The sequence below is a fragment of the Oryzias latipes genome, chromosome 18 (genome assembly GCF_053564925.1).
Source record: "Oryzias latipes strain Hd-rR chromosome 18, Olatipes_Hd-rR_3.1".
NCBI classification, from domain to species: domain Eukaryota; kingdom Metazoa; phylum Chordata; class Actinopteri; order Beloniformes; family Adrianichthyidae; genus Oryzias; species Oryzias latipes.
Genome location: NC_136254.1, coordinates 13,305,740 through 13,318,457, shown reverse-complemented (window position 1 = coordinate 13,318,457; position 12,718 = coordinate 13,305,740). Strand labels below are relative to the sequence as shown.

The window sequence follows — 12,718 nt, the reverse complement described above, 5'->3', positions numbered from 1 at the left end:
AAAAAAATATATATATATATATACAACTATTAAGCTAATTTCCAATTATTTCTATGGCCATTTTGACAGGTAAAAAATGCTGCACCAGACGTTCATACTGCTTCTACAAACTATAGACAATTACCGTAATTTCCGGACTACAAGCCGCTACTTTTTTCCTGCGCTTACAGTCCTGCGGCGGCTAATTATTGGATTTTATTGGCGGCCGCCGTGTACGTATTTTTGGACACAGTGAATGGTTTGATTTCTCTAACATCAAACACAAGTCATTTGTTTTTCAACACACCTCTAAGCAGCCAAACAGCATGGACCTGACTTCAGGTCTTAAGGCCTGTTCACACCGGGACGAATTTCGCCGGCGATTTTCGCCGACGTTTAACGCCTCGTGACTAAACAAAGGGCACCAACGAGAGTGTGCACACCGACGCGAAAAAACGCCACGCGTTAAAGCGTCAAAAAAAAAAAACGCCTCGGGTTCGTTTTTTTTTTTCGACGCGTCGCGTCGAAATCTACTCGACCAATGAGAACGGCGCTTTTGCTCACGTGTCTGGAGCTTCTGAAGTTACAGTAAAACACAACTTGGGGGCGCTCAAACACAAAACTGCCTTGCTGAGCACACATACCAGCGAAGAAGATATACGCCAAGTAGCGTCTACACTGCCGCGAAGAAATAATGACGGACATTCTAAAATATCCCCGAACCAAGCACCAGTTGGAGCTACTGGTGCTTGAAATATTCATGTTTTCTTTGTATGATTCTGACAAGCGTGTAAATTCTTGCTCTCTTCTTCTGAGTGAAAAGCGACTTTAAGAAGCGTAAAGTTGCGCAGCGCCACCTTGTGTACAGGAGTATTTCTGTTTTACATTAAGCGCCATCTAATGTCAGGGAATGAAATTGCATGTTCACTCCACTCATCGTCAGCGAAAATCGCCTGGGTGTGAACACAAAAAACGTGGCGAAAAACGCTGGCGAATAACGCCTGGCGAATATTCGTCCCGGTGTGTACGGGCCTTTAGACACTTCAGTCATGGTTCAACAAAACGAAACACGCATGTCCAGCCGCATCCCAGAATCCTTTGGTGCCATTAGACCCAACGTGCACGTGATCGCCGCTACAATATGATAAAGCTTTCAAGTTAAAAGCAATCGTTAAAAGCAGCGTGAAAAAATCACCAACGGGTTTGGAAAAGCCGGTCAGCTGCGTGACGGAGAGAACAGCGCATGCTCAGGAGTGCATTTACCTCTGAGTCATAGTGACTCGGCTGGCTGCACGTAAATATGTGGCAATAATATCAGCCTTTATTTTGTCGGGACACGACTGGAAACACAAATTGACGTGGTCGTGTTAACGGTTTCTAAGGACTGAGCAGAGATTTGCATTGAAACGCTCACAGCCTCCGTGTGAGCTGGAGACTGCGTGTCGTGTGAGCTGCGGGGCCGATGGCAGTCTGAAGGCTCCCACGCGTAACAACGCATCCGCCCCTCATACGCAAAACGTACAGTATTAAGTCCGATTGCTCTGCACAGACACGATTTGCTCCGTCCACCGGCGCAATGGGGACGAAGCGCTCCTCCCTGTAGCCGCGCTGGCCAGAGCTGTCGGAGTAGATAGGAAGGGGAGACAAGGAGCGCGCGGGAGCGCGGAGGCGTCGAGCCATTCTGCAGGCTGCAGCCAGGGCTTACTCGAGGCGTCCGCGGAGCAAGTGTTTGTTGTGGAAGGAAACTTCTGACCCACGCGCCGCGAGGAGGCGCGCGTATCGCGCTGAGGCGCGCGCTTTTCAGTCGTCGCTGCTTTATTTTACTAGCGTGTTTTTTAAACAGCCCTGTTACTCCCATAACGCTGCTGCGACACAAGCGGAAGGAGAGCTTTACCCGTTCACCCCTCCATGCACTGCTGCTCATTCTTAAACACGTACAACAGAATGGCGAGCCGGGCGTTGGCCCCGCCTTTAGCCCCTAAGACTCATGGGAAATGGGGGATCGGGGATGTAAATTTCCTCATCATAACTGAGGGATGTAATGTTGATTATATGGTTACTGTTTGTAATTTTATGTGTGATACCTAGATTGTCAATAAGTTAAAAAAAAATAATAAAAATAAAAACCATAACTGAGGAACTTGTGAACAGAATAGAGGTGCATACTGTTTGGCAGATGCAGATAAACTCAAAGACATGAGCCTGAGGCAAAAATGACTCCACCCACTGTGTGCTAATAAATCACACTTACACTCTGAGTCAGGAAGTGATCCGTCAGGATGACAATGTTGCCTAATTCATGCGGCTTGTACCCCGACGCGGCTTGTGTATGTATAAAATTAGTTAAACACGTGAAAATGGGTGGGTGCGGCTAATAATCGGGTGCGCTTTGTAGTCCGGAATTTACGGTATACACTGGACAGCTCACCCCTAATGTTAACCAAAGGAATCTAAATGTTAAGAATTAGGCCTAAGGTAGAACGTATAAACTAAGTGGTCTGAAATCTGTCCAACAAAACACAGTTCTGTAAACTGCTAATTGGGCAGAACAAAATAAACTATAAGCTCTAATCAAGTCATCTTACTTCCGGGTAGGAAAATGAGTTGCGAAAATAACTCCCATTTCATTTTTTTTAAATGTGTTCTTTAGTGTGCCAAAGGTAATATGATAATATATATATATTGAAAACTTATAATCTAACACGCCTAGTGTTGCGGCTCGGTGTGCTTTCATCTCATTGGGAAACTGATCCAAATGGCTCTTTGAAAGGTACAGGTTGCTGACCCCTGGTCTAGCACATCCACGTGTATTCCAAGTTTGTATGTAACATTATAATGTATAAAGTAAAAGGTTTGGTTAAAAAAACAAAGTTGTTTCATAATAAGGAAATAAAACACTTCATGTTCTTAATTTGTTATTTATTTATTTATTTATCTATTTATTTTTCGTCCTCAAAAAGCATCGATAAGAGTATCGTTAAAATACGGGATCGATAAGCAGTATCAATAAGAGTTGTAGTAGTACCGTTAAAACCTTAACGATACCCATCCCTAACAATTCATTTTTCCCTTTAGTGATTCATGAAATATAATTAAACTTGACATAAAAAACTGGGCAAAACCAGGACAGATGCTCCCATCAACTCCAAGGAAGGAAGTCACTGCCAGCCAACAGCAGTAAGACGCAAGTGTAGCAGTCTAAAAACACTGTGTATATGAAATACCACACCCACGCACACACTCACATCCTCTGCAGTAATTAGTTATGCTCCTGGTGGAATGTTGACCAAATCGCTTGTATCACCACCCTTCCCCCCCTTTGAAGACTACACATTCAAAAGGCAACCACAGCCTCAAAAAGTCAAAATATGAATTCTCGAGATTCCTGCAGATCTGGATAACTTACCAACAAAAACCAATACACATTCTCTAAACCAGTAAACACTTCCTCAAGCATCACAGTTTATTTTGTCCTTCCTTCTGACACATAATCCTCTGGATTACACTGATCACTCCTTAAAAAAACATTCAGCCTTATTTCAGGAAACATTGTGCTAAAATAGAACAGTACTCTGTATTGTTTTGTGCATTGGAATTTAAGACTATTTCTATAGATCTTCTGTTGTTTCTTTTAACTATTAAACACTAAGTATCACCTGATCAAGGACTGATATCAACACTAATAATTGTTACGTTACATATTTGGGCATTGGCCTTTTTTATTTGGGTGGGCCAGCATAAAATCTATTTAAAACAACATTATTCTGGCTCAGATCCAGTCGCTCTGTCTCCAGCATTGTCCCACCCACGACATCAGCTGATTGGTTACACAAACGGAAGCCTATCAGAAGTGGATGCTGAAGGATCCTTATGTACACACAACAGTGAGGAGTGTATGCAAGGTATGTTAATGCAGAAATCTCCCCTAAAATCTTACAACTACTTGTAATGTTAATGAGAAGAGAACACTGTAACAGCCTAATGAACTAAAGAGGCAGCTCAGCATAAACAGTACCTCCCTGACATGTCTGTGCACCACTTGAAATAAGGATGGGGATGATCTGGGAACAGTCCATGATAGTAAAAGCTTGTGATTGAGAGATGAAGTAACTCAGCTCAGTCTAGTTTTGTTGCAGGAAAGTTCACTAAAATGACAGAATACTGGCTAAAGTTTGCGCAACAAGAAAAAAGCGCAACGCATCATCTGTGAGAGAAAACTGTCAAGCTGTAATATTTGTTTAATTTTTTTTTTTTACCTTTTTCTGTGTTGAAAGAGGGGCTGCTCAGGGCTGCAGAGGTTAGTGCTCTCTCCTCACAGCAAGAAGGCCCCTGGTTTAAGTCCCGGCTGGGGGCCCAAAAACAGAACATCAATGGGGGACCTTTCTGTGTGGAGTCTGTGCATGCGTGGGTTTTCTCTGGGGACTTTGGCTTGAAATTGGCTTCAGATTGCGTTTCTGAGTATTTATTTAAATAGTTGAGAATCAGCAGCAGATGAAAAAATTCAGTTGGAAAAAGCTTGTAAGTGTGATGTTGAAGCTACTACAGCAAGCGACAAGCTCCCTTCTCCATTCTTAAGGCCCGTACACACCGGGACGATTATTCGCCAGTGTTTTTCGCCACGTTTTTTGTGTTCACACCCAGGCGATTTTCGTTGACGATGAGCCGAGCGAACATGCAATTTCATTCCCTGACGTTAGATGGCGCTTAATGTAAACAGAAATTCTCCTGTACACAACGTGGCGCTGCGCAACTTTACGCTTCTTAAAGTCGCTTTTCACTCAGAAGGAGAGAGCAAGTATTTACGCGCTTGTCAGAATAATACAAAGAAAACATGAATATTTCAAGCACCAGTAGCTCCAACTGGTGCTTGGTTCGGGGATATTTTAGAATGTCCGTCATTATTTCTTCGCGGCAGTGTAGACGCTACTTGGCGTCCATCTTCTTCGCTGGTATGTGTGCTCAGCAAGGCAGTTTTGTGTTGGAGCGCCCCCAAGTTGTGTTTTACTGTGACTTCAGAAGCTCCAGACACGTGTGCAAACGCGCCATTCTCATTGGTCGAATAGATTTCGACGTGAGGCGTCAAAAAAAAAAAATGAACCCGAGGCGTTTTTTTTTTTTTTGACGCTTCGACACGTGGCGTTTTTTCGCGTCGGTGTGCACACTCTCATTGGTGCCCTTTGTTTAGTCATGAGGCGTTAAACGTAGGCGAAAATCGCTGGCGAAATTCGTCCCGGTGTGAACGGGCCTTTATGCATCCATTGGTAGATGGCTAGATCCATGTACGTCTTTCTTTTCCTCGTCCGAGCTGGTATCTGTCTCAAATTTGTACAACGGAATAGCTCCGATATTGCTCGTCTTTTTTTCCCACCGCTAATGTTAAATTGGGGGTGTGAGGGGCTGTAAGCCAGCGAGAGAGAGTGTAAACTCAGCACCAAAAGGCCCACGACTGAACACTAAAAAACTAAACTACGACTCACAGAAACTTTTTGTTCTGGTGCTGCTGGATCTTAGTGCCGCTTTTGATACAGTAGATCACAAGATTTTTTTAGACAGACTTAAGAGTCTAGTGGGCCTCGCTGGAAATGTTCTTAAGTGGTTTTACTCTTACTTTATAGATCGACACTTTTATGGATACATGCTCTTCAAGAATCCATGAAAGAAGTTGTGGGGTTCCCCAAGGGTCGATTTTAGATCCAATATTTTTTCATTTACATATGTTGCCTCTTGGGGATGTCATCAGGAGAAACGGCGTTGACTTTCACAGCTATGCTGATGATACACAGCTTTACATTGCCGTGTCTCCTGATGACCTTGAACCTGTTAACACTCTGTATTAAAGATATAAAGTCATGGATGGCAGAAAACTTCCTACAGCCTAACCAGGACAAAACGGAAGTTTTAATCATCGTCTCTGAAGACAAGAGAGAGATGATTTTACCACATCTTCAGAATTTTAAGCCTTCTCAATGTGTGAGAATTCTGGGCGTTCTTTTTGACTCCATGTTAAGGTCCTCGCTGAGGTCCTCCTGTGCTGGCCTCTTAGTTGTTCCTAAGGTGAGGACCAAAACTTATGGTGAGGCTTCGTTCTGCCATCACGGTCCTCGCCTGTGGAACAGCCTGCCGGAGAACCTCAGGGCCGCAGAGACTACAGAGGTTTTTAAGGAGAGGCTCAAGACCCACCTTTCTAATTTCACTTTTAGTAGATTTTAACTGTTAATTTAGTCTCTTAGTTTTAGTATAGGCTCTTTTATGTATTTGATTTAATTTTATAAATCTTATTATCCTCTATTTTATGTTTTATATACATCTTCTGTCTTTAATTTTAGTATCTTATCATAATTTTAGCCCCAGTGTTTCTTGTGGGAGTCTTTTCTGCCAGGGTTGCCGGCTTGGTTGGTGGTTGTTGCTGCAGTTGTTGCCCTTGCTGGGGCGGTTGGAGTCTAACTTTGCAGCTTCACGGCTGTGAAGTGGACCCCATTGCTATCCCAATCTGGGTGGGCACTGTGGCGATGTTTCTATGGCCAAGCTGGCTCCTGGTATGAAGAGATTCCCAAATACTGTTTCCTTACAGCAGAGCCAAGCCTTATATTTCTGTTAGAATTTACATAGTATTTATTCATTGTACTTGGGGGTCATGGGTCATATGTTTTAACGGAGGGGAGTGGGAAGGGTGGTTTAGGTTTTTACTGTAATATTGTGGTTTTTTTTTGTTTTTACTGTTAAAGTGCTTCGAGCTGCGCAATGCATGAGAAGCGCTATTTTATAAATAAAGTTTGATTTGATATTTGCCGTTCACCTTTCGGCTTCTCCCTTTAGTGGTTGCCACAGCAAATCAGCTTTCAGTAATCTGCACAGCTGGTTTGGCAGAGAGTTTTTACGCCAGATCCCCTTCCTGACACAACCCTGTATTATCAAAGCACAGGGAGACCCGGATAGGCAGCAGCGCGAAGGGTCTTGCCTAAGGACTCACACTGGATATTTGCTTATTGCAGGCCCTAGGAAACCCAGGTTTCCTTCGTGACAGTTGACACCCAGCCAACTGACCCATCCAGCCACCCAAAATGTAATTGTTGAATGTTTCTATTTATTGAGGTTTTTATTAACTTTGTAAGCCTAGTAACTCCCTTATTTCTTTTCCATTCGTTATTATTTTTTTATTTGTTGTGTTATTGTTGTGTTGAAATTTTTATGATTTATATTTTTGGCACACATACAGTGAGGTCAATAAGTATTTGATCACCCTGTGATTTAGCAAGTTCTCTCACTTAGAAAACATGGAGGGGTCTAAAATTGTTTCATCATTTTCACAGTGAGAGACAGAATCTGAAGAAACATTCAGAAATCACGTTGTACAATTTTTAAAACAACTTATTTGTATATTAATGTGATAAATAAGTTTTTGATCACTTGATTATCAGATAGATTTCTGACCAGCAAAGACCTGCTGTTCTGCTTTTAAATAGTCCAACTCCACTCTGCTCATGCTTCTAAATTAGTGGCACCTGTTTGAGGTGGTTAGCTTGCATAAAGGCACCTGTGCACCCCACAATCAGTTAGAAGTCTAACTACCAACATGGGCAAAACCAAAGAGCTGTCAAAAGACACAAGAGACAAAATTGTAGACCTTCACAAATCTGGAAGTGGCAACGGGGCAATTGCCAAGCAGCTTGGTGAGAAAAGAACAACTGTTGGAGCAATTGTCAGAAAATGGAAGAGGCTAATGATGACTGTCAATGTCCCTCGGACTGGGGCCCCTCGCAAGATCTCAGCTCGTGGGGTATCGATGATGCTAAGGAAGTTGAAGAATCAGCCCAGGACTACACGGGAGGAGCTGGGACCTTCATTTACTATAAGTAATACATTAAAACGTCATGGTTTAAAATCATGTATCGCACGGAAGGTTCCCCTGCTGAAGTCAGCCCATGTCAAGGCCCGTCTGAAGTTTGCCAATGACCATCTTGATGATCCAGAGGAGTCATGGGAGAAAGTCTTGTGGTCAGATGAGACCAAAATAGAACTTTTTGGTCTAAACTCCATTCGGCGTTTTTGGAGGAGGAAGAAGGAGGAGCATCATCCCAAGAACTTCATACCTACAGTGAAGCACGGGGGTGGAAGTATCATGCTCTGGGGGTGTTTTTCTGCACAGGGGACAGGACAACTGCACTGTATTAAGGAGAGGATGAAAGGGGCTCTGTATTGTGAGATATTGGGCAAAAACCTCCTTACCACAGTCAGAGCGTTGAAGATGGGTCGTGGCTGGGTCTTTCAGCATGACAATGACCCGAAGCACACAGCCAAGAAAACCAAGGAGTGGCTCCGTAAGAAGCATATCAAGGTTCTGGAGTGGCCTAGCCAGTCTCCAGACCTAAATCCAATAGAGAATCTTTGGAGGGAGCTGAAACTCCGTGTTGCTCAGCGACAGCCCCGAACCCTGACAGATCTAGAGAAGATCTGTATGGAGGAGTGGGCCAAAATCCCTGCTGCAGTGTGTAGTAATCTAGTGAAGAACTACAGGAACCGTTTGACCTCTGGAATTGTTAAAAAAGGCTTCTGCACCAAATATTAAAGTTGTTTAACCCAAGTGATCAAATAATTATTTGTCACAGTAATATACAAATAAATTGTTCTTAAAAATTGTACAACATGATTTCTGAATGTTTCTTCAGATTCTGTCTCTCACTGTGGAAATGCACCTATGATGAAAAATTTAGACCCCTCCATGTTTTCTAAGTGGGAAAACTTGCTAAATCACAGGGTGATCAAATACTTATTGACCTCACTGTATTTTCTCTTTTACTGCAAACAGATATTGGCCTAAATATTGTTCATCGGCCTCCTTGCCAAATAATGACCGGAATTAGTCCTGAAAAAAGAAATGTGGTTAATCTTTACTAAACACACTTCTTTCAACTGCCTAAATTCTTTGTTAGAGTGTGCAAGTCAGAACTAGATGCACAAGTGCAAAAGAACACAGCCTGATTGTTGTCTCCTTCAATGGTCCCACTCATATTTTCCCATGGGCTGGGTAGCTGTGTGGTTGTGTCTGCAGAAGTTTCCATGTGACTGAGCCAAAGTTCTTCATTCCCCACGCTGTGGTGAATCAAAGTGCACATCAGCCAACATTTCAAACTGCTGCCACCGCTGTGACTCGTCAACAGAAGAAATAAGAGAAAATTTAAGAGTTTTTAGCAAACTGCCACCTCTAGAAAAAGACAATTTATTTTTCATGTTACAATATTTTCATGCTCAAAGATGTTTTCCTTGTTTGTAGCAGCTCCAAATAAGAAGAGGTTTGGAGACATCTACTACCTTCTGGCACAACATTGCAGAAGAAGCTGTGGGACAGAACCAGTAAACTCTTGAAACAATGTCCAAACATTAAACAGTTTAAGCAGAACTACAGAAATAGGGTTATTGATAAAAATGTACATATATAAAACAAAACAGTAAATTATCATTTATAAAATTGCATGCTTTAAAAAGAAGATTGTGTTCTTCATTTGGGTGTTTTGAAATGAGAAGTACAACTGTGTACATGTGCAACTGTAACTGAATGTACTCTTAGCCAGGGCACTGAACTTTGATAGTGGGAGTACTTGGTTTAGGAATATAATGCAATATAATCCCAATGCACTTTTGAATACTTGTTTATATAACTTTGTCCTATTTTGCTGTTCTACATACATTTTCACATGTCTGAAATAATAATTGTTTTTTTCCCACTGAACTGAAGAAAGCCAAACGACAAACCACCTATTGAATAATGACCTAAAAGCTTTAAAGACCAAATTCGATGAAAATTGTGTTTTTAACATGTTCTTGTGGTAATCTGATGATGGAGAACAAATAGAAATAAAATGAAGACTAAAACAGTGTAAATCAGGACCAAATGAAAACATGCTGTTTGAAAAAGCTTGCAGTTGTTGCATCAAACTACCATCAGCAAGCCTCAAGCTACTCCACCTCCATTCTGATCCATTCACTTGTAGACGACTAGATGGATGTTTGTCTCTGTTTTCCTTGTCTGAACTGGCATCTGGCTTGAAGCTGTACAGCTCCGATATAACACTTCATTTTTGTTGCATTGCTATTGTTGGATTGGGGGTGTGAGGGTAAAAAAGATGGGCAGGGTTACCCCGTACCAGCAGTCCCGCCCACAACTCGGAGGCAAATTTCTAAAAAACTACTGCCACTCTGCAGAAACTACGTCCTTTATTTTGGCTAAAAACTGCAAAATCATAAATAAAAGACAACTGGAAATGCTTTTAGAAAAAATCCAAAGATGAATGGAGTGGGACTTTAAAAACTAAATAAAGTTTTAAATCAATACCAACATTTCACTATTTCAATATGGCCTGCTAAAACAAAAAAGAAGAAACTTGTTAAACAGACTAATGGATGCTTAACAGGTTAATCCAGACCCAACTTAAATCTAGACTTTCCTATGTGAAACAGAGAAATATCCATTTATTTCATAATTACAAACCCTAAACTGAATAAATCTGTTCTCTGCAGGATCTGAGCTGTTTCACTACTGTGGCTGTGTCAAAGATTCAACACAAATATGGGATTACTACAAAAACACAACTAACAAACATACAAATAAGAAAGTGTTCATTTGGTTTTCCCAAAAAAACTTCAGTATCTTGTTTTATCCCTTTTGTAAAAGTGTTTGACTGATTTCAACTGTCTCTGTGCTTTAGTTTACATTCTCATTCTCTATCCATCCACCCATTAACAAACTAACAAACAAACAAATAAAACAAGTACATTTTTAGATTTCATAAACCAGGGAACTTTCACAGATGAGCTATAACATTAATCAGAAAATCTACAGTCCTTGAACTTCAATAGATATCGAGTAGGATCCTTTAAATGTAACCGCTCATTTCCTCTGATCTTGTCCTTTAATCTCAAATCAGATGCCTAAAATCAGACGCGAACTTCAGCCTCGTTTGCAACAACGTCTTAAAAATATATATTATTAAAAAAAAGAAGAAAAATAAAGCTCCACTATATATGTAAACACGTAGAGAGATTTGGAAACAGATAAACTGCCTGCAGCACAAGCCTAACGTGAACGTGCAAACAGTTTCTCAGTCAGTGATAGCATTCTTTCCACGCGTGGAACAGTAGCCGAAAAGTTTTCAAACTAAGCTTACTAACTTTGATGATGATAAGCGGCTCGCCGTGCTCCAGCCCTCCTTTCAGCGTGAACCCCCAGGGTGCGCCCCCGCTCAACTGGACCTGAATGTGGAGGAAGGACACCAGCTGCTCGACGGTCTCCATCCTCTCCTGCCGGTCCATAGGACCTCTTCTGGCTCGGTTCGCGCCCTAGGCTAGCCGTCCGTTAACTCCGGTAATATACCCCAGGACTCCGCATCGCGGCTCCAGCATGAACAACAGATGGATGGTGGAAGCTCGGGATCAGAGGAAACGGGGGAGGGCAGAAAGTTTTGGCCAATATCAAGCTAGTGTGGGTCACGGACAACTTCCGGTGAACCTGTTCCTTCACAAAGGAACCCCAGAATGGAAAAACAATACTTTTATTTTTTTAATTTTGGCATTTTCCCTAGACTTCCGGTTCCGGAAGCCCAGTTCCGGTTTCAGGCCCTTGACCACCTTATGTATCTTAACATTTAAAAAATATGTATGGGTTGCTCTAATTAAAAAAAACATACATTTGTTGTAATGAGAGCACCATCGTAAAAAAGTGGCAACTGTTTTATTATTCATCAAATAAAATAAAAAAAAACATGTTTCTACAGGAAAAAAGCTGTTTATTGCCTCATGTCCTCCTTCACTGCATTCAAGAAGAACCTGCTCTTTTGTTTTCCTTCAGGCTTATGTCCTGGTATCTTAAACTCGCACATCATTTACCAACATCCTCACTGTTCCTCCTCGAAACTGCTTCACTGCATTTATCTACAAAACATCTAACATGAGCTGTCACTAGAATGCAACAAAAATAAAAACATGTAAGCCACTGAATTAATGTCTTGCTAATAGAATAGAACTTCTAACTAAATTAACTGAGTAGGCATTGTAATTAGGTCAGTGGTCAACTAAAATCATCCATCCGGCTTCATGTTAACCTTTAGGCTACATGTTGAACACATTTAACTATTCCTTTTAAATTATCTTTCAAACTCCAGCAACTGTCAAAAATATGTGCAGACTGACTGTTTGAATTTAGTCTCCGGAAATCGCAACAATAAAAGTGGAATCTAATTGCTTTATTTTATAAGTTAGAATAGAAATCCTTTGTTGTTTTTATTCAGAGTATAGTGAAATCTGAAATTCTCAGTAAAAGTGAAGTTAGAGCAGAGATTAAGAAGCACTAAACTTAAAAAAAATAGACAATGTTTGAAGAAAGGTACGGAGCCTAAGACCTGACATGGGTAAAATATAATTAGTTCCCTTGAAATAATAATTCACATGATAAGTCATTCATTAACACGGATGTGAGCAATACTTGGATTTACAGTAGGTAGTAACTTCACATTTTGTCTGTGTATATCTCATTACAATGCATGGAAGACACGGACAATGTTTAGAGATCAGATTTTTTTTATTTTGAAAAGCTCTACAAAAGCATCGATAATCACGTCTCCATGTCTGGGTTCATTCACAGACTATCAGAGTAAACTCCGTCCTACCGCAAAAGCTGCTTTCCGCCGCTACTTTCATGTCTCTGTGACCCACATTAGTTTGAGAGAGGAAAATAAAAACAAGACTC

General features: G+C 41.3%; 1 protein-coding gene across 2 annotated transcripts in view; it reads right to left on the bottom strand.

Moving 5' to 3' along the window:
- shroom4 (shroom family member 4) overlaps positions 1–11,513 on the bottom strand; it is a 62,867-nt gene extending 51,354 nt beyond the window's left edge. Inside the window, exon 1 of one of the 2 annotated variants that reach the window (XM_011487645.4) lies at positions 11,146–11,513. In XM_011487645.4, the coding sequence (XP_011485947.1) occupies positions 11,146–11,286 (141 nt within the window). In that variant the 5' untranslated portion in view covers positions 11,287–11,513. Of the gene's footprint in view, positions 1–4,235; positions 4,325–11,145 lie in introns of those variants that run through there. The other variant, XM_078935950.1, reaches the window with a different exon arrangement.
- Positions 11,514–12,718: the final 1,205 nt, after the last annotated feature.